Here is an 18,964-nt window from a genome sequence, read left to right on the forward strand (position 1 = left end):
TTAATTTTTCCCAATGAATTCTCCAAATTCTTGGAGTTGTGGAGATCAAATGCGATTGTTCAATGGAGAGGCAATTGAAAAAAAAAACTACAAACTTGGTTCCCACCGAAAGTGGGTGCTAGAATGTGAAGATAAGGAAGGTGAAAATATTTAGTAGGTATTAGTAAGTTACTAGAAGGGGGAATAAAGAAAGACTAGAAACGGGAATGGGCATTGGGGACTCTTCTAGAGGGTCCTAAGGAAGGTCAAGAGAATTCTCGAAGGTTCTGGCTGGTGCTTCTTCTTCCTGTTTATATTCTAACGATGAACTATAAACACCAACATTGCGTTTTTCAAAATTGCTATCGAACCCATTTCTCTGAATTCCATTCTCAAGCTCTATTTGATTCTCGATCTCGCCATCGCCATGGAATTCTTGCTTCCCCGTGACCCCATCGTCAATGCCTTCCAGCTTCTCCACCAATTCCCCCCTGCCGATGACAAGACCGACCCCTCCCCCGCTCAGACTTACATGCGCGAGCGCAATGCCATGGCCAGTACTGCTGTCGACGTCAAGGAGTACCCCGACGCTTACGTTTTCGTTGCAGATATGCCTGGGCTCAAATCGACAGACATTAAGGTCGGGATTTTGATGTTGGCGATCTGTTGTATAATTATTAATCGTGTGAAATGGATTAGGCTTATCTGTCCTTCAGCATTCTGAAAGACAGGTGCCCTCTTCTCCTGAGAGTAATAGCGATCTGAACGAGAGCGATCTTTAAAATGTCATGGTGGCGGTTGTTGATTGTTAAAATGTCTCCTGAATGCAGGTTACAGTGGAGAACGAGAACATACTTGTGCTAACCGGGGAGAGAAAAAAGGAAGAGGAAACTGATGTGAAAGTCAAGTATCTGTCCATGGAGCGAAAGACTGGAAAATTCATGAGGAAATTCAGTCTCCCTGGTAATGCCGATTTAGAACACATATCAGCCGGCTGCAACGATGGCGTCTTGACCGTCAAGGTGCCAAAGATCCCACCTCCTACTCCGAAAAAGATCAACATAAATGTTGCTTGACACTGGATGATCAAACAATACTCTGGAGTTTCCAAGATGCACCTAAACCTGTTGCAGACTAAGTATGTGCTTTTTCCACTTTTTGAGTCTTGCTAAAATAGTGTTATCCAGAATTACAAATTTGTACCATTTGAGTCTGGCACAGAATGCAAAGGTTTCTTGAATCTGGCTAAAATAGTGTGGATCAAGAGTTACAAACGATGTTTCTACTAGCATTGGCGCATATGGTGAATTCAACAAACGTCCCTGGTTTGAATAATTGAATAATTCATAACCAACCAGGGGCATTCACAGCGTTTTGGCAAAATCTACTACCGTCCTTCGTGTTTTGTAATCTTGCAAGAAAACGGAACGTCCTTGAATGAGTGAGTTTTTAAGAAAGTTATGTAAACTAGCGAGAGAACACCAAAGTCGTTAAACGAGAAATTAAACTAGGTAGAGGATGATAAAATCATTTACGAGAGAAATTTATGTAACGGAGAGATTGAGCTATGTAAACTAGCGAGAGCTGAAGTCATTTCCGAAAGATTTATATAAACTAGCGAGAGAATAACAAAGCCATTTAGGAAAAAAATTTAAAAAGTGAGGTTGAAAGTAGGAAAAAATTTTTAAAAGTGAGGTTGAAAGTAAAGGAAGGAGATATATTTTTGTTCCAAGTGAGTTTGAAAGTAAAGGAAGAAAATATATTTTTGTTCCTTCTTTATTTCTTTATTTCTTTTTTTCCCAAAGACCCTGCTCTATTGATAATAGAGAGGGCAATCTCAAAAAAAAAACCTTACAAAAAGGGGATAAAAACAAGAGTCAAACTTACAAAAAGGGGACAAAAACAAAAGTCAACTTATGGGCACATGTTGAACCCTTGTTGATATGTAATTTGTCAAACTTACAAAAAGGGGACAAAAACAAAAGTCAACTTATGGGCAAATGTTGAACCCTTGGGCGGGGGGGGTACGCGACATGTGCGCAAGGGGGGGGGGCATGGGGAGTGGGAGGGGGGGGGCATGGGGGGTGCGGGTGGGGGGAGTACGCGACATGCGCGCAAGGGAGGGGGGGCACGGGGCATGGGGTGGTTGATATGTAATTTGTCAAACTTACAAAAAGGGGACAAAAATAAAAGGCAACTTATGGGCAAATGTTGAACCCTTGTTGAAATGTAATTTTTTGTTCCTTTTTTTTTCTTTTTTTTCGAAACACGTCGGATCTATTGATAATAGAGGTTAAATCTCAAAAAAAAAACCGCATAAAAGAGGATAAAAACAAGAAGCAACTTATGGGCAAATGTCTCATTGAAAGCATGACGTTCTAAGCAGATAGACTATCACTGATGGCTATATCAGATTGTTGACCACCGATAAACTATCCTCTATCAAGTTGTCAATATCTTGATGTTAGCTAAATTAACTCTAGCAATAATTAACTCTTCAGGGGAGACTATCCTAGAAACATTATAAAAAACTTATTGATTATGTGTCTCCCATATGCTAAAAGGATTATCGCCCTTACGTCAAGGTCGACAGTTGGACGGAAGGGAATCCCAACCATCTGATCGTAAACACTAACACACTATTCAAAATTTTTGGACTTTTTCTCCTGGTTTGGACTTTTTTTTGGAGCATATACTCTCCACTTAACTTCACTTAGTGAGCTCAAAAATTGGGTTTTTTAGAGCACTAAATGGGTCACTTATATATAAATATGGCCTTATTAAGCTAAAAAGTCAAGTGGTGACCTCTAATTAAAAAAAGTATGGCTCAATGAAGCTATAATTCCCAAACTTGTGCATGGTGCCTCCATCCAATAACTATAATAATAATAATCGTAGTCTTCTAACTCCACTTTAATTTTAACACTATACTGATAAAGTGAAAATATGACACCATATGAAAAGAGTTTGTTGAATTCAACAAATAAGTGGTGTATAGATACACCATTTTTTTGAAAAAAAAAGTTTATTGAATTCAATATATAAGTGGTATAGATACACTCTTTTTTTTGAAAAAAAAGCATACAATATATTATTTTATTGGTGGTATATGGATACATCATTTGTATGGAAAAAAGTATACAAAACATTATCTTATGCATCTGAATCTCGTTCAGAGTCATCAAATTCATGTAATGTTTTTGCGCTTGATGGGTCAAGTCTTGCCAAATGATGTTTAGTATGTGGACATGACTAGGGTCAGGTATTGTGATACATTTTTCAACATTGTATCCATGCTTCTTTTTTAAACTTCGTGTCCTCAATTTTCAGCAATGAATAATGCTACTGACTTTCCACCTCTGTTAATCCCTCATTACTTGGAACCCATTCACATTTCTTTTGCAAGCATCTCTCATAGAGTTGTTTTATTGTATATCTTCTTGGGAGATTTTTCAATGGCTTTGGTTCATACCATAAAGTTGTGAATGTTATAGGAGTTCCCTTGTCATCCCTTTCTATCTTAGCAACATTTGCAACCCAAATCGGGCGGGCCACCTTGGTCATTCAACTCTGAACTTGGATCAAATGCCCAAACTGCAACAAATAGACCCTCTTCAATCTCATTAGATGGTATAAACTCTGGTAAGGGTTTGTCTCCCTTCTTGCCACAATATTTTTGATGTAAAAGGCATTCCTCTGCTTCCTCCATATCTACTAACATATTTATATCCAAAGGAAAACTTGATGACCTAGCTTGTTCCGGCCAAAAGGATTCACAGTATTCAATGCTCATTAAGTTTTCTTGTCTTTCTAAAGATTGGATAAGTGCTTCAGTTGATTTAATTATCTCCAAATTCTTAGTTGATTGCTCTAGATATTTCTGCATCATACTTTGAAGATGTTTAATGAAGGCTTTCAAGCATTTCATTTCATCTATGTCAAGTGATTTTCTTTTTGCAAGAACAAATCTAGTTTCCTCCAATGGAATTATTCGTTGTCATAAAGCATATGACTCACTCCATAAATGATCTCCATCTACTGAGTAGTGCTTCCATTGCATCACTGGAATATTGTTATGCATGTGAAACCGAAAGTAGTGTGGATTTATGTGTCCTATTAGGGTATCATCTCCTGCTTGTAAATGTGGCTGTATGAATGCTCTCCAATCTACCATCTTCTCTAGGATAGCCACTTCTGATTCTTCTTTGCGAGACCCTCCAATTTTTTTCCCAATTCGAAATAGCATATCCTCCATTGTCAACTAAGGGGGTCACTATGTATAAACCCTCAATATCACGTGCGTTCAAGGCCTATTTGTAAAATCCCTTATCTGTAAATTTTCCATCAATAAAATGTACCCTTTTTCTATATAAATCTATAAAGTTTTCCCAAAATCAATTAAAAAACTCCCTTATGTAAATTAATTTCTGTAAAATTTAGATATTAAAATATCCTTCTGTTGAACTCACGTGGTAGGGTTACATATGATGACTGACCCCCTCGAGATTGTCAAAACATCCATTGCCTTCAACTCACAAGAGATAATATTGAAGATTTGATCTATGTCTTCATGTGTATGGTTGACAAGAAGAAAGCCAACTTCCACTTCTTCAAATATTTTCAAACCAACCAGCATAGAGCATAAAGCAAATATATATTTATACTTGTTCTCTCTCCAACAATTATCAGCTTGTATTCACAATGTGTTAGGTAAACATCCACGAGCATCTCTAACCTTTCTTATTACTTTCATGATTGATGTAACAACTTGGTTACTATCATGGTCATGCAAACTATCAATCCATACATCACAAAAGATTCGGTATCCGTGTACTAATACTCCATACAAGTGTGTTTTTAGTCCACGTTTGCCCTCCAATGCTCATGGGATACGTCTATATTGTGGCAAAGTTGTATTCTGGTCCATGCCATCAATGGTGATGCACATGGGCTTATCGACATGTGAAATAGCTTCCTCTCTCCAAGAAGCATACAACTTTCCAGCATCCTGTACATGACATAAATGGATTGATCGCCATTTAATATATCTTTCTCACTGTTGCTCACATTTACTATGTTCAATGGCATTTTTTAATTCATCACATGTCTTACATTTTGACATCCTTTGCTTTGATGGTGTCTTGACATGGCAAAAATCTCTATGCCAAATTTTGTACAAGGTTGACCGTGAAATCATGCTCTCATCTCTGTCTTGTAAAGTTTTATTGATAGTTTCTCGGACGACCTTCTTTGTCATTCCCAAAGGAAGATGTTGTTGACATTCGACACATCCATCTAGCATTGTTTGTTGAAGATGAGACTGTGGTAATGCATGGTCTTCAAGAACTTGCTTTAATGTTGCGGTTGCATTTATAGTGCTTCCGTGGCATTTAAGCTTGTAGGTATTTCCATGAATTGTATGAACCACTTTTTCTTTCACCTTTGCACAAATGGTCCAGTATGTGCCATGTGATAGTCCAATTAACCATTGATATCCTCGACTGCAAATGGATCTCCCATTAACTGTGGGTTTCAATCTAGGTTTACAGTGTCTTGTGCTCAAATCTTGATTAGTGCCTTGATGAAGAAAGCATGAAAACTCTTGAAGAAGATAGTTATGTCTATTAGGCATTGTCTTACTCCAAATACCAAGGCGTATGGCCGCACAATCATCTTTTCCAACTTTTCTAATGCAAAGTCTCTTGCAACAAACTCGCATAAGCATCCTTTCCATATTCTCCTAGGATAACATTACATGTCTCTTTGATTCTGAAATTGATGCCATGATTCTTCGCCTCTTCACACTCACATACTTTCTTTTTGTAAATGGTGTCTTGCATTTTCCAGTTGTAAGCCCCTTAGACCTTGAATCCATTTCCCTTGAATCTTCATCTCTATAATCAAATGCTGTGTGGGCTTGAGAATTATTTGATACCTTCTAATATCTTGGAAATGGCAATCTAGTAGACATGTTCATTGATGTCAATTTGTTGCCAATGCCTCTTGAATTTTGTGGTTGAACTCTTTCTCCTTTGTAACTCAAGATTCTCCCATCTATATTCTTTGGCATGCTAGCAACAATATTATAAACAACATGACAAGTCTCATATTATTTGCCCCTTTTGCCCTGCATTTGAGTGGTAACATCATGATCATTGTCACTAATATCATCAATTCCTGTTATTGCATTACTTATCCCATCGATCTTTGGGTGTATTTTTCTTTGTGGTCCCATCTTATTATTCTCAACACAAGACAAGTCTTCTATATCAATAAGCATGTTTGAGTCACTTGCAACACAAGACAAGTCTTTTATATCAGTGAGCCTGTTCGAGTCACTTGCAACACAGGACAAGTCTTTTGTACCAGTGAGTCTTTTCGAGTCACTTGCAACACAGGACAAGTCTTCTATACCAGTGAGCCTGTTCGAGTCACTTGCAACATAAGACAAGTCTTCTATACCAGTGAGTATATTTGAGTCACTTGCAACACAAGAAATCTTTTCTACATCAACATCTGTTACTATAATGTTCTCAATACCTATGAGCATGCCACTATGATACTCTTGATCACTACTATAGCTTCTTATCAATTTGGATCCCATTTGTGTTATAGTACTTTTCTTTTGATAATATTCTATTGTGTCTTCCATGACATTAAAGGTAACTGTCTTGGGCAAACTTGATTTCAAGAAAGCTAACCCCCATTTACAAGTACTATGAACTTGTAGATGAGACATAGTATTATGGACATCTAGATGTGAAGTACTATCCATTGCATTTTGAATGACACGTGCACTAGTCAACTTAATTATCTCCACTATACAGTGTGAACTCTGAGCATAGCTCTTAAAGTTGCCAATTGCTAAAACTTCTCCAAAGCAAGATAACATCTCTACTTTTTTCCCCTCAAAATAAGTTTTCTTGATATCTTGAAAGTATGTCTTTGGAACAATTTCATCTTAGTCCCAGAGCGTTCTGTGTGATTGCATATCAAATATGTCACATTGTAAGATATCTCCCAATGTTTCAAAGTCTCCACATGGATATTTTAAATGTACTTCAGGATTTACAACATTGGTGATTATCACTACACATCTTCTCTCACCACAACATTGGAAATGACACACATTCATAGGATCAAGACTATGAATTCGTCCAAAAGCCACCACTTTATTCTTCTTATATAACACCACATCCATATCCTCTGTTAGGGTGAATACATGTTTTATGTACAAAAATAGATTAGCAACTCAAAAAAATACATAATAAATAATCATTGAGCTTATTATTACTTAATAACTTTTATATAAAAACTAGCAGAGAAGGCATTAAACCTAAACCCTACATCCTAAACTTTAAACAATTAATACCAAAACATCTTAACCACCGTAAATCCTAAACTTTAAACATTTATTTCCTAAAGCCTAAACCCTAAACCCCAAACTCCTAAATAATAAATCCTAAACCCTAAACCCTAAACCCTAAACCCCAAACTCTAAATCCTAAATCCTAAATCCTAAATCCTAAACCCTAAACCCTAACCCTAAAATACAACCAAAATTTAACGATTTTTTTTTATTTGCATGAATCAAAAAAATTGCACAAATTAAGAATTTTCTTGATTTGTGCAACAGATTGGATATACGGTTGGGGGTGCACACCCAATCTGTTGCTTGAGCAATAGGTTGGGGGATATATCCAAGCTATTCCACAAGTCAAGAATTTTCTTGATTTGTGCAACAGGTTGGATATATCCCTCAACCTATTGCATAATTTGTGCAACAGGTTGGATATATAACCTGTTGCTCAATCCAACCTGTTGCACAAATCAAGAAAATTCTTGACTTGTGGACCAGGTTGGATATATCCCCCAACCTGTGACTCAAGCAATAGGTTGGGGGTATATCAACCTATTGCACAAATCAAGAAAATTCTTGACTTGTAAAATAGGTTGGATATATCTCCCAACCTATTGCTTGAGCAACAGGTTGGGGGATATATCCAACCTGTTGCACAAATCAAGAAAATTCCTTGATTTGTGCAATAGATTGGATATACCTCCCAACCTGTGGTTTAATTGTTTAATAGATTGGTTTTGGCATTAATTGTTTAAAGTTTATCCAACCTGTTGCACAAATTAAGAAAATTCTTAACTTGTGGAACAAGTTGAATATATCCCCCAACCTATTGCTCAAGCAACAGGTTGGGGGTGCATCCCCAACCGTATATCCAATCTATTGCACAAATGAAGAAAATTCTTGATTTGTGCAATAGGTTGGATATATCCCCCAATATATCTAACCTGTTGCACAAATAAAAAAAAATTCATTAAATTTTGGTTGTATTTTAGGGTTAGGGTTTAGGGTTTAGGATTTAGGATTTAGGGTTTAGGATTTGGAGTTTAGGGTTTAGGATTTATTGTTTAGGAGTTTAGGATTTAGGGTTTAGGGTTTAGGAAATAAAGGTTTAAAGTTTAGGATTTACGGTGGTTAAGATGTTTTGGCATTAATTGTTTAAAGTTTATCCAACCAACTGTATATCCAATCTGTTGCACAAATAAAGAAAATTCTTGATTTGTGCAACAGCTTGGATATATCCAATACTAGGTACGATCCTTTGCAAAGGCTTTACTTTAAGTAATTATAAGTCTACCTAGTTAAAGTGTTCTACTTATTAGGGACAAGCACATAGGCTAAAAGCACACCGATTTATATTTTCTTACATTCATGCTCCATGGTGTATCAGAAGAAATGAAGAAGTATGTGATAAGAAATATTCATAACAAATTTGTATTCCATATCATGGATATCTGGTGGTTGCTAAAGTAGAAAAATGATATGGATTCAATGATACTGTAGTTTTGTGCAAAGCCTTAAACAAAGTTTAAGGCTTTTGCAAACTATTACATATTGTAACAAAGATAAGCAAGTATGCTAAACCTCTTCCAGATTCTATGGTTTTAAATACCTACTTTACAAATACATTATCTAATTCTTCATTCTTTGATTAACAAGTATTATACACATGGGAAAAAAGCATATATGCTAAAAGCACTTGTGTAAATTTTAATATTTTCTTATTTTTAAAATTAATTCAATTCTTTGATTGACTACCTTTTTAAAATTTAAAGGTTATTAGTATATAATATACATAATTTTAAATGTTATTAATGTATAATATTAATAATTTATATATTTATTTAAACTTATACAATAATTATATTATATTTATATTAGTTTTTAAGTTGATAATGTATATTTTTATTAAAACTAAAATTTAATATCTAGTTAATAGCAGGAAGAATATTGTAGAGATTTTTCATATTAAGAACTACCTTACAAATACATAATATTGTAGAGATTTTTCATATTAATAACTACCTTACAAATACATTCACTAATTCTTCATTGTTTTAAGCATAAGTATTATATAAAGCACATATGCTAGAAGACCTCCCATTCAAAAATATTTTCATTGTTATATTTTTTTAATTAATGTATTTATATATATATTTATATAATGATTATATAATATTTATATTAATTTATAGATTAACAATATATATTTTTAACAAAATTATATTTTAATAAGAGTTTTTGGAAAGATTTATGGTTAAATTTTGTCTTGAAGTTCTTGCATATGCAATAGGTAGGGAGGTTTGAGTGGTTTTGAGGTTGAGAGAGAAATTTGTAATAGATTGTTTTCTAATTTATTTTTTTTGAAAAATTATTGTGTGCCTAATAAACTGGGAGAGAGTTTGAGGTTGAGAGAAATTTGTGACAATAGGTTGTGAGAGTTTGAGATAAAGAGGAAAATTTGTGGGAAAAAAGACTTAATGCAAAATATGGTTTTTTAAAGTTATTGCATACGCAACAAGTTTTTGAGAAAAGAATTAGATTTGAAAAAAAATTCAAATTTACAAAAACTTGATTCTTAGAAGTTCTTGCATATGCAATAGGTTGGAAATGAACTCACCTCTTGCAACATTTTGAAAATTTTGAGAATCCTGCAACAGGTTGATGAGAGGAGAGAAGCGTGGAGTGTGAAAGAATGAACTTTGAATGAAAGAGAGAATGAAGAATGTTCTACTTATAGTGAACCTAAAAGAACTAAAAAAACCTAAAAAACTAAAAAAGGTTGACTTGACCTAAAAGCTGTAGACCCATTTTCTATAAAACTCTACTTCTCCTCATTCTCTCTCACAACTTTCCTGGAGCTCCTCCACCACCTCCCCACCTAGGTACTCCCTCCCTCCCTTCCCCTCTCCTCGTCCCCTCCCTTCCCCTCTCCTCCATCCCCTCCCTTCCCCTCTCCTCCTGCTTCCCATCCCCTCTCCTTTCTCCCCTCCCTTCCCACCTCCTCTCGCTTCCCATCCCCTCTCCTCCCGCTTCCTCTCTTCCCTCCCTTTCCCTCTTCTCCCTCTTCCCCCCTCCCCTCCACTCCCCCCTCCCTCCTTCCGCTTCCCCCTTCCCCTCTCCTCCCTTCCCCTCCCCTCCCCCTCCCTTCCCCTGTCCTCTCCCTCCTCCCGCTTCCCCTTCCCCTCCCGTCTCCCTCCCTTCCCCCCTCCCCTCCCTTCCTCCTTTCCGCCTCCCTTCCCCTCTCCTCCTGCTTCCCCCTCCCCTCCCCTCCCTTCCTCCCTTTCCCCTCCCTTCCCCTCTCCTCCCACTTCCCCCTCCCCTCCCCTCCCTTCCTCCCTCCCCTCCACTCCCTTCCCCTCTCCTCTCGCTTCCCCTCCCCTCTTCTCCCGCTTCCCCCTCCGAGCGGAGAGCTTTTTTGTTTTAGGCGGGGAGGCGGGGAGCGGTGAGGGGGAAGTGAGGGGAGGAGAGGGGAGAGGGGAGGGGAGGGGTGGGGTGGGGAGGGAATGTGAAAGTGCGGATCGTGCTCTCCTAGTGCAACATGGAATTAGCAAAAGATCAAGGGGGATCAAACTATAGAAGAAACTCCATGAGAGACATACGGTAGGCAATACCCAATCTATTGCAATGTGCTTGTATTCAACAACACATGATAGGCCTCTTATATAGAGAGTGCCCTTTGAATAGTCAAACCATGTGTGATCCTCTCATCCACATCTCTTCTTGTGGATATCCTCAATCCACATCTCCACATCATGTAGTCCACATCTTAGGGTGGCTACTTTAATTCTTTCCTATACCATACCTTAGCCTTTAATTATGTGCTCATGGCACCACAACTCTCAACACCTTCCCTTGGTGCCATGACCCTTTGGCTACTGCAAGGTGGTCAGATGTGAGTTACATTCCATCACCTCCCCTTAGTGCATGCATTGCTACTTAAGGTGGTCAAGTGTGGTTTTTACATGTCAATACCTCCCCTGGGTGTTCATAGCTACTCTCAGGTGGTCAGGCTTGTTTTACAAAACATAGAAAAGGTTGGCAAGATTTTTGTTTGTCGATGGTGTTCGCTTCTTCTCTTGACATAGCTTGATGCATGATGCTTTGTTCTTCCATGTGCCTTAATGCTTTCTATGTGGATGCCATGCTTTTTGCTATGGTCATCTCATGCTTTTTGCATTCATGCATTGCTTTTCCATTTGTTGCAAAGGTCTTACCAATTGATTTCTTTCAATATTGGTAGTGTCTAATTGCATAAAATGATTCTGACTTGACAGCGCGTAGAGCTCGAAAAGACGATCACTTTTTCTTTTTGGAGTGTGTCCAAATTCTTCCTGGATTGGAAGTTACGGCTTGTCAAAGGTTCTGTGAAGAAGAGGTCCTTTGATGATGTGTCATAGGGATTCACATGCTCCACTCACACTGTGCTTAGCAAGAAGCTATGTGCTTCGGTGGAACTTTTAACTAACCCCATAACTTAACCATGGCTATGTTTGACCTTACATTATTGTGTCTTATCTGCCACCTGGCACTCTGCTAACCAAAGGCCACCAAACCAAACTTGGAGTTAGCTAGACTGAACCACAGGTCCTATCTGCCACGTGGCTTTTCCAAGGAAGCCTTACAAGAAAAATGAAGTTTGCAGTAGGGAGCTCGAGGCGACGCACGATTGCGCTCTGAATCTCGATTTTGTTGAAGGTGATCGGAGGCTGGGCTTTGAGATTACCAAGAGCCCTGGGAATGCTTGCTACTATAGGGGCTAGAGTGCTTGTAAAAACAGTGTCCCAAGCTTTGCAGGTACTCGCTGTGTTGAAGGGCATTGGAGGCAAGCTTTCGTTTAGCGCTGAATTCTATTGACTATTGGTGAGGCACAGCATTGGAACTAGAGCTAGTGTCATTGGAGATGGAGGAGAACCGTAACCATTTGCTGGTGCTTGTGTTGGACAGACCAGCTGCCCAGGAGTATGAGGCACTGTGGAGTAGTAGTTTAGAGCATCACGGGCGAGTAGGGTCTCTTTGTGGAGACGGTCAAAATAGCCCATCACTCCTAGAATACCAGACGAGAACCAATCCGAGACGATGTGCTAGAAGATTGGATTCAGAATCAATCACCATAACCACTTGCTAGAGCGATTAATCAAGCGTAGAAGAAGTGGATGACGACCTACGAGTGTGAATTTCCTAGCTACAATTCACCATTATGAACGTGCTAGCACGGATTAGCTGGAAAGAGAGATGAGCAAATGACAATTTACCAGAGCTGGACAAAAGTGATTCAAGCTAGTTGTGAATCGAGCGAGCAGAGGGCATAGGCTGGCGCGTTGGAGCTCTAAGCTCTTTGCTCAGGCCTGTTTGTGTGTCATAGCTTGTAAATGGCGGGCAAGCTCGATGGAGGGCTGCTACAAGGCGTTATGGCATAGTCCATTGGGACTACCATTTCATGTGAGCAGAGAAGGAGAAATCTCCTTGGCTGAGCGGCTGGACCTCAGAAGCATGCTGAAAGTGGTGGACGGGTGCTAAAGCTTGCTTGCTGAAGTCGTTTGTTGGTGGACTTGCAGTCAGTGAAGGCATGTAGGCCAGTAGTTTTTTTTTGAACTTGCTTTGTTTGCAGGAGCTATTGCTGAGCCATTACGAGCAACCGTAGAGGTTGTTGGCGGATACCAAAGTTGCCGTAGAGATTGGCCTTTGGAGTGGGCTCTTGGAGGCACTGTTCGGAGTGGTTCATTGCAGAGTTGATGACTGAATTTGTTGCACAAGCCACCTTAGCTCATCACCTTTCTCTCTTTCCCTAAGTTCTCTAAGGCACAAGAAGACTCCCACTAAAAGTCTTATCTATCTCTCTCTCTCATAAACATATCTCCCCTCTCAAGCTACCTCATTCACAAAGAAGCATATCTTTCTCTCACTTGGAGTGAACGGAATGAATAACTCTCCCTCTCAATTCTCAGGAATGACGAAAATATCTCAAAGCAATCAACATAATTTTCATTCAATGGATGGAATTCTCTCAATCTAAAACTAAAACTAACCTAAGAGAAAACATGTGCTCCTAAGGCAACCTAGGAGACTAGACCTAAGCTGTGATACCATTTGAAAGTGCGGATCGTGCTCTCCTAGTGCAATGTGCAATTAGCAAAAGATCAAGGGGGATCAAACCATAGAAGAAACTCCATGAGAGACATATGGTAGGCAATACCCAATCTATTGCAATGTGCTTGTATTTAACAATACATGATAGGCCTCTTATATAGAGAGTGCCCTTTGAATAGTCAAACCATGTGTGATCCTCTCATCCACATCTCTCCTTGTGGATATCCTCAATCCACATCTCCATATCATGTAGTCCACATCCTAGGGTGGCTACTTTAATTCTTTCCTAGACCATACCTTAGCCTTTAATTATGTGCTCATGGCACCACAACTCTCAACAGGGGAGAGGGGAGGGGGGGAGGCGAGAGGGGAGGGTGGCAGGGGAGGGGCAGGGCGAGGAGGGGAGGAGAGGGGGGACAGATGGGAGGGCGGGAAGGAGGATGGGAGGGCGGGGCGGGGAGGTGGGAGGAGAGGAGAGAGGCGGGGAGGGGAGACGGGAGGGGAGGGGAGAGGCGGGGAGACAGGAGGAGAGGAGAGGGGTGGGGAGGGGCGGGCAGACGGGAGAGGAGGGGAGGGGAGGGGAGGGCGGGGGGACAAGGAGGGCGAGGGGATTAACCCCCCCTAACTTGTTGTACAGGCAACAGGTTAGGGGGGGGTTAATCCCCTCCTCTCCTTAAGTCGGGGCCCTTCGGGGCTCTCAAAAAAAAAAGAAAAAGAAAAAAATAAATTTAATTTTAAAAAAAAAATAAAATATAAAAAAATTAAATTAAATTTTAAATATATAAATAAATAATTAAAATAGAATAAAATAATCTTTAAAAAATAAAAAATTAAATTAATAAATTTAATTTAATTTAATTTAAAAATTAAAAATAAATAAATAAATAAAATTTAAAAATTTTGAATTTTAAAAAATAAATAAATTAAAATTTAAATATATAGATATATAAATAAATAAATTTAAACAAATAAAATAAAAATTTTTAAAAATCAAATAAAATTTTAGAAAAATTAAATTAAATTCTTTTATCTATGTTTATAAAATATTTTGAATTAAATTATTTATGTATAAAAATATTAGATTAAAAAATAGTATCTAGAAATATAAAAATATATTTTTAAAAGTATATTTAAACTTTTAAATTTTTAATATTTAAATATTTAATTAGCAATTTTTTTAATATTTTGAGTTTGAAAATCATTATAATTCTCATTTTTTATTTTTGATTGCTTTGTAGAAAACTATGGCTTCGAGTTTTGGTTCCAAGGTGTCTTTCAAATATCTTGAACATGCTTGGTATTTTATGGAGCATAAATCAAAGTATTTTTTGGTGATCACTGCGGAGAATGTGTCAAGCATGAAATATTCTCCAGAGGCAGTAAGAAATGGTGGCATGGTCTCAACCATCAACATTAAAGAAAATAATTTGATAGAAGTTGTGTGCAAAGGGAAGAATGACGATGTGGTCTACAAGTTACGAGTTACGCACAAGCACTTCTTGAAGCCCTTACCAGATTCAATTGAGGGATCCCAAGAATTACTTAGTGCCTTGGAAGCATTGAAGAAAATGTGGAATGCATTCAGCATTAGTAAGTACGCCATCTATAACATGTAACCCTCAAGTTGTACCGCCAATATCTGTGGCGATAACTACGGTATCTCTGGCAAGAGTAACTACAATATTTGTAGTAGTAACTATAGTATCTCCAACTGTACCTACACCATCGACTGTTGCAACTACAGGAACAAGGAGTGATCGTGGAGCAGATTCAAGTTCCACATCTATTCTCAAAAAGAGAGCAAAAATAACTCCTACTTCACGTGTAGATCGTTCAAGTACATGTTATCTAAAACCAGGGAAAAAATTAGATAGTGATGATCAAGAGGATCCACAAGAAGAAGATACAAGTCTCGTAGACTTTTCTATAAGTGTGGTAGACTTACATCCTCCAAACTTGGATGAGGAGTATATTTGGGGATTTTTATAATTCAGCGTGGCCACAATGCTTATTGATCAAGCTTCATTGTTCACAAATCAAAGAAAGCTAGATAAGACATTTGCACGCAAATTATATGAAGATACGAGGAAAATAAGAACTCTAGTTGCCACTAATATCACTCTTCATTCTATGGCATTTAAGAGACTTCAAGAAGATGATCCTACATTGCCTGATGTCACATTTCAAAAGCGCATGGACTTTCTTGATGCTTTTGAGAACTTTAGAAGGAGTGACTTTGTTCATGGAGAGTCTTTGTACCAAAGCCGATATGGGACTGACATCGACAAGAGATACATGTTGGCAAAGAATAGATTATTAGAAAGATGCAGGTTTGAGCCCATCGATGGGCAACACTTTTGTGAAGCTTGCAGGATCACCCTTGATGAGGGAAGAAAAGGAAACTTGCCACAGATTGAGTGGATGGAAAAGTTTCAATGGGTCATTTGTCATGTATGCATATTTAACGATGACTCGAAGTACATTCTAGAATCAAAAAGGCTGAATTCTACTCCATTTAGGTTGAAAAAAAGCTCTTCTCTTTTTGAGATCTTGATAAAGGTAAGGGAGTTATGGGTGGGGTATGAAAAGCCACAAACAGTGAAGGGCAGGAGACCTACATATGAGTACATGGCAAAGAGGACTCGGTTCTATAGATGCTTGAAAGGTGTTGTAAGCAATATGCAAGGCATACCAAGTAATAAGGTTGAGGCAAAGGATCTGAACACCGCCGTTTCAAGATACAGGGATGTTACTTGCATTATCTTCTACGAGGACTCAGTGTTTCAGAGCATGGTGGATGTTTGCCAAGCACATGAAAGAGAAAAGATATCCTTTGAGGAACCAGAGCACATTGCAACTCAGAGGAAAGAAATAATGAAACCGATATCTATTGTTTAGTGCAGAGCATTAAGGTTTGTTCTAGATGCAATAACAGAAGAAGTATGCAAGAAGATCCTAAGCGATGACTGCTTCTTTGGAAAGAAGAGCAAGCATAGTAACTTGGATGAAGTGGTCACCCGAATGATCCAAAATGAGGCTGCTCTCTCAGCACTATTGTTTTTATTGAAATCTAATGATGAGTTAGCTGGCAAGTAAATTAATATGAATAAGAAGAAAGCACAACTCCTTGATAAGACATGGGCTAGAAAGTGGTTGGCTTTAATGGATGCGGATTCCACACCAACAAAGGATCTAAGAGCTAAAATGCCAAAGGTTATTGAGACAAAATATATGGACATCAAGAAAAATCCACTGCCCAAGGTAGAGCAATTGGTGGTTTAGATGATGGTTCTCCATTCAGCTTCTCCTATGATATCTTCCTATCAGAGAATGAAACAAATTTTGCACACATCAATGGCATTGATACAGAGCATTTCATAACAATGAGCGGTCATGCTTGGGAGAAGCCATGTGTATTTTTCATAGATGAATTGCAAGACCTTGTAGTGTCACGGATAGTTGAACTTATGCAGTTTATCATAGAAGGTCCTATGGCAGATAAGAAAAGATCAACGTTGGTCCTGTTCATGACAGAATCACAAAGGGATGCCTTGTATGCGAGTTTGACATCTGTATTTGGGTATTTACTTTCAAAAGTATACCATGGTATAGTCCTATGCAATCATATGACTATCTTGGAAGGCACTGCCATTCAAGTCTTGCATCCTTTCTTGATGTGCTTCTTATCCAAGGGTGGTGGCAATCTAATAAAAATTCCTTTAAGGACTCTCGAGTTTCATTACTTTGAGGACAATAAGGTTAAACTTGATGTAGCAATGGTGGATTACAGAAAGCCGATGGATCCTGATGTGATACTAGAGATGATAAAGAATTTACTAAATGATGGGTGGGAAGTAGCATTGTATCGAATGGGTTTTACTACTGAGAAATCGCTATGCCAAGGTAGAAATGTAAATGTCATCGATATCAGCCATCAGATTGAGTTCTTTGACACATATTACAGTTGCACTACCTTCTTTGAAGAGGAAAATGTCAAAGAAGAGGGTAGTGAGAAAAATGTTGAAGACGAGGGTAGTGAGTCTGAGGGTGATGATTCTATCTCAGGTGATGATGAGGATGAAAGCTCTGCATCGGATGACTTATGCCAAGAAGAAATATGCACAAAAAATAAGGGTGATCAATTGTCAACTAGAGTCAAGGAGATTCCACTCATCATACGGGAAGGCTCGCGGTAGCAAGAAGTAGTAGTACAGCACATCAAAGGAAAAGGTAAGGCTAAAGAGGTGGAAGCACTTCCCTTGAAATTAAAAGTTAGGAAGGCACCTTTGATCTTGGGTGAAGGACATGCAAGTGGATCAAGCAAGGAAGCCTTACCCAAAGAAGGTATGAATGAGGCAAAGCATGACTAGGAGGAGTTATGAGGAGGCATAGATGGTTCTTCAACCATGACCTTATAGACTCTAGAGTAGCCTACTAGTCAGGAACCTAGTAGCCAGGACCCTACTCACTAAGAACTTGGACATGAAACTTTAGAGCAGCCTACTAGTCAGGTGATTAGAACTAAAGAGCAAACTACTGAGGACCTTGCTACTAAGACTCCAGTCTTAGAGCAGCCTATTAGTCAGGAACCTGGTAGTCAAGGGCACATTGAGGACATTGGTACTATCTTAGAGAAGCCTATTAGTTGACCCTGGTAGTCAAGGGCCTGGCATTGAGGACATTGGTACTGAGGAACATGATGGCTGACGGCTTTGTAATCACAAGTTTTGAACTTCGCAAGTTTTGAACTTCTATGTAAAGTGAATATCTAATAAAAAGTTAACTACTTTTTTTATTTCTTTACTCTCATTATTGTGTATAAAGATTGTTTATGAGGTCCATTTTATACTTAATGGTATATTTTAAACTTTATGTCAATGTAGCCTTATGGTGATTAATCTCGTGGATTGCACACAATGGTTAAGGTGCCATTCTCTAGATGTCAATGTGGTCATAGATGATTGTTCTAAGAGAATGGCTCTGGTGCCATTGTCCACAACACCATATGATTATATTGAGAATGGAAACTGTTCCATTCTCCACAACACGATATGATTATATTGAAAATGGCACATGTGCCATTAATTACAAGGCTTGAGGAGAATGGCAACAGTTCCATTCTCCATTCTCCATGTGATGAATGACATTGGTGCCATTCTCCAAATATTCATATGATGTTGTGGAGAATGGCACCAGTGCCATTCTCCAAAACTTCAACTCATTTGGTGAAAAAAACTCAGATTTTGTAGGAAATTTGAGTTTACAATTCAAAATTTTCTTCAAAATCTAAATTTTAAGTTTAAAAAAATCTAGAATGTTAAAAATAACACCTATTTCATTAATTTTGGACTAGTGCACCGTCCAAATTCGTTTTGTGAGATAATTTTGGATAAAGCATTTAAAAAAAAGAGGCTCTTATAAAACAAAACTTTGAGTCAAAAAGTAAGATTTTAAAAAATCAAATTAGAAAAAATGACGTGACATGTTATTAAAACTAGAGTACATCAAAAAAAGGGGACTTCATGTTGTTAAAAGAGA

The 18,964-nt window shown here is 38.2% G+C and overlaps 1 protein-coding gene across 1 annotated transcript; it reads left to right on the forward strand.

Moving 5' to 3' along the window:
* Nucleotides 1-319: 319 nt before the first annotated feature.
* On the forward strand, nucleotides 320-1,091 carry LOC147903392 (17.7 kDa class II heat shock protein-like). Its single transcript, XM_087372609.1, has 2 exons — nucleotides 320-619; nucleotides 810-1,091. The coding sequence occupies exons 1-2, from the start codon at nucleotides 407-409 to the stop codon at nucleotides 1,053-1,055; spliced, it is 459 nt and encodes a 152-aa protein (XP_087228735.1). The 5' UTR covers nucleotides 320-406; the 3' UTR covers nucleotides 1,056-1,091.
* Nucleotides 1,092-18,964: the final 17,873 nt, after the last annotated feature.

This window comes from Dipteris shenzhenensis, chromosome 3 (genome assembly GCF_047967505.1).
Source record: "Dipteris shenzhenensis isolate YYH24624 ecotype China chromosome 3, Dip_SZ_1.0, whole genome shotgun sequence".
NCBI lineage: Eukaryota > Viridiplantae > Streptophyta > Polypodiopsida > Gleicheniales > Dipteridaceae > Dipteris > Dipteris shenzhenensis.

What these genes read in the sequence shown, in the direction of transcription:
- LOC147903392 (XM_087372609.1), top strand. Translation starts at nt 407, where the DNA reads ATGGAATTCTTGCTTCCCCGTGACCCCATCGTCAATGCCTTCCAGCTT. An exon ending in TCAAATCGACAGACATTAAG is followed by an intron (nt 620 to 809) that starts GTCGGGATTTTG and finishes TCCTGAATGCAG; the next exon opens with GTTACAGTGGAGAACGAGAA.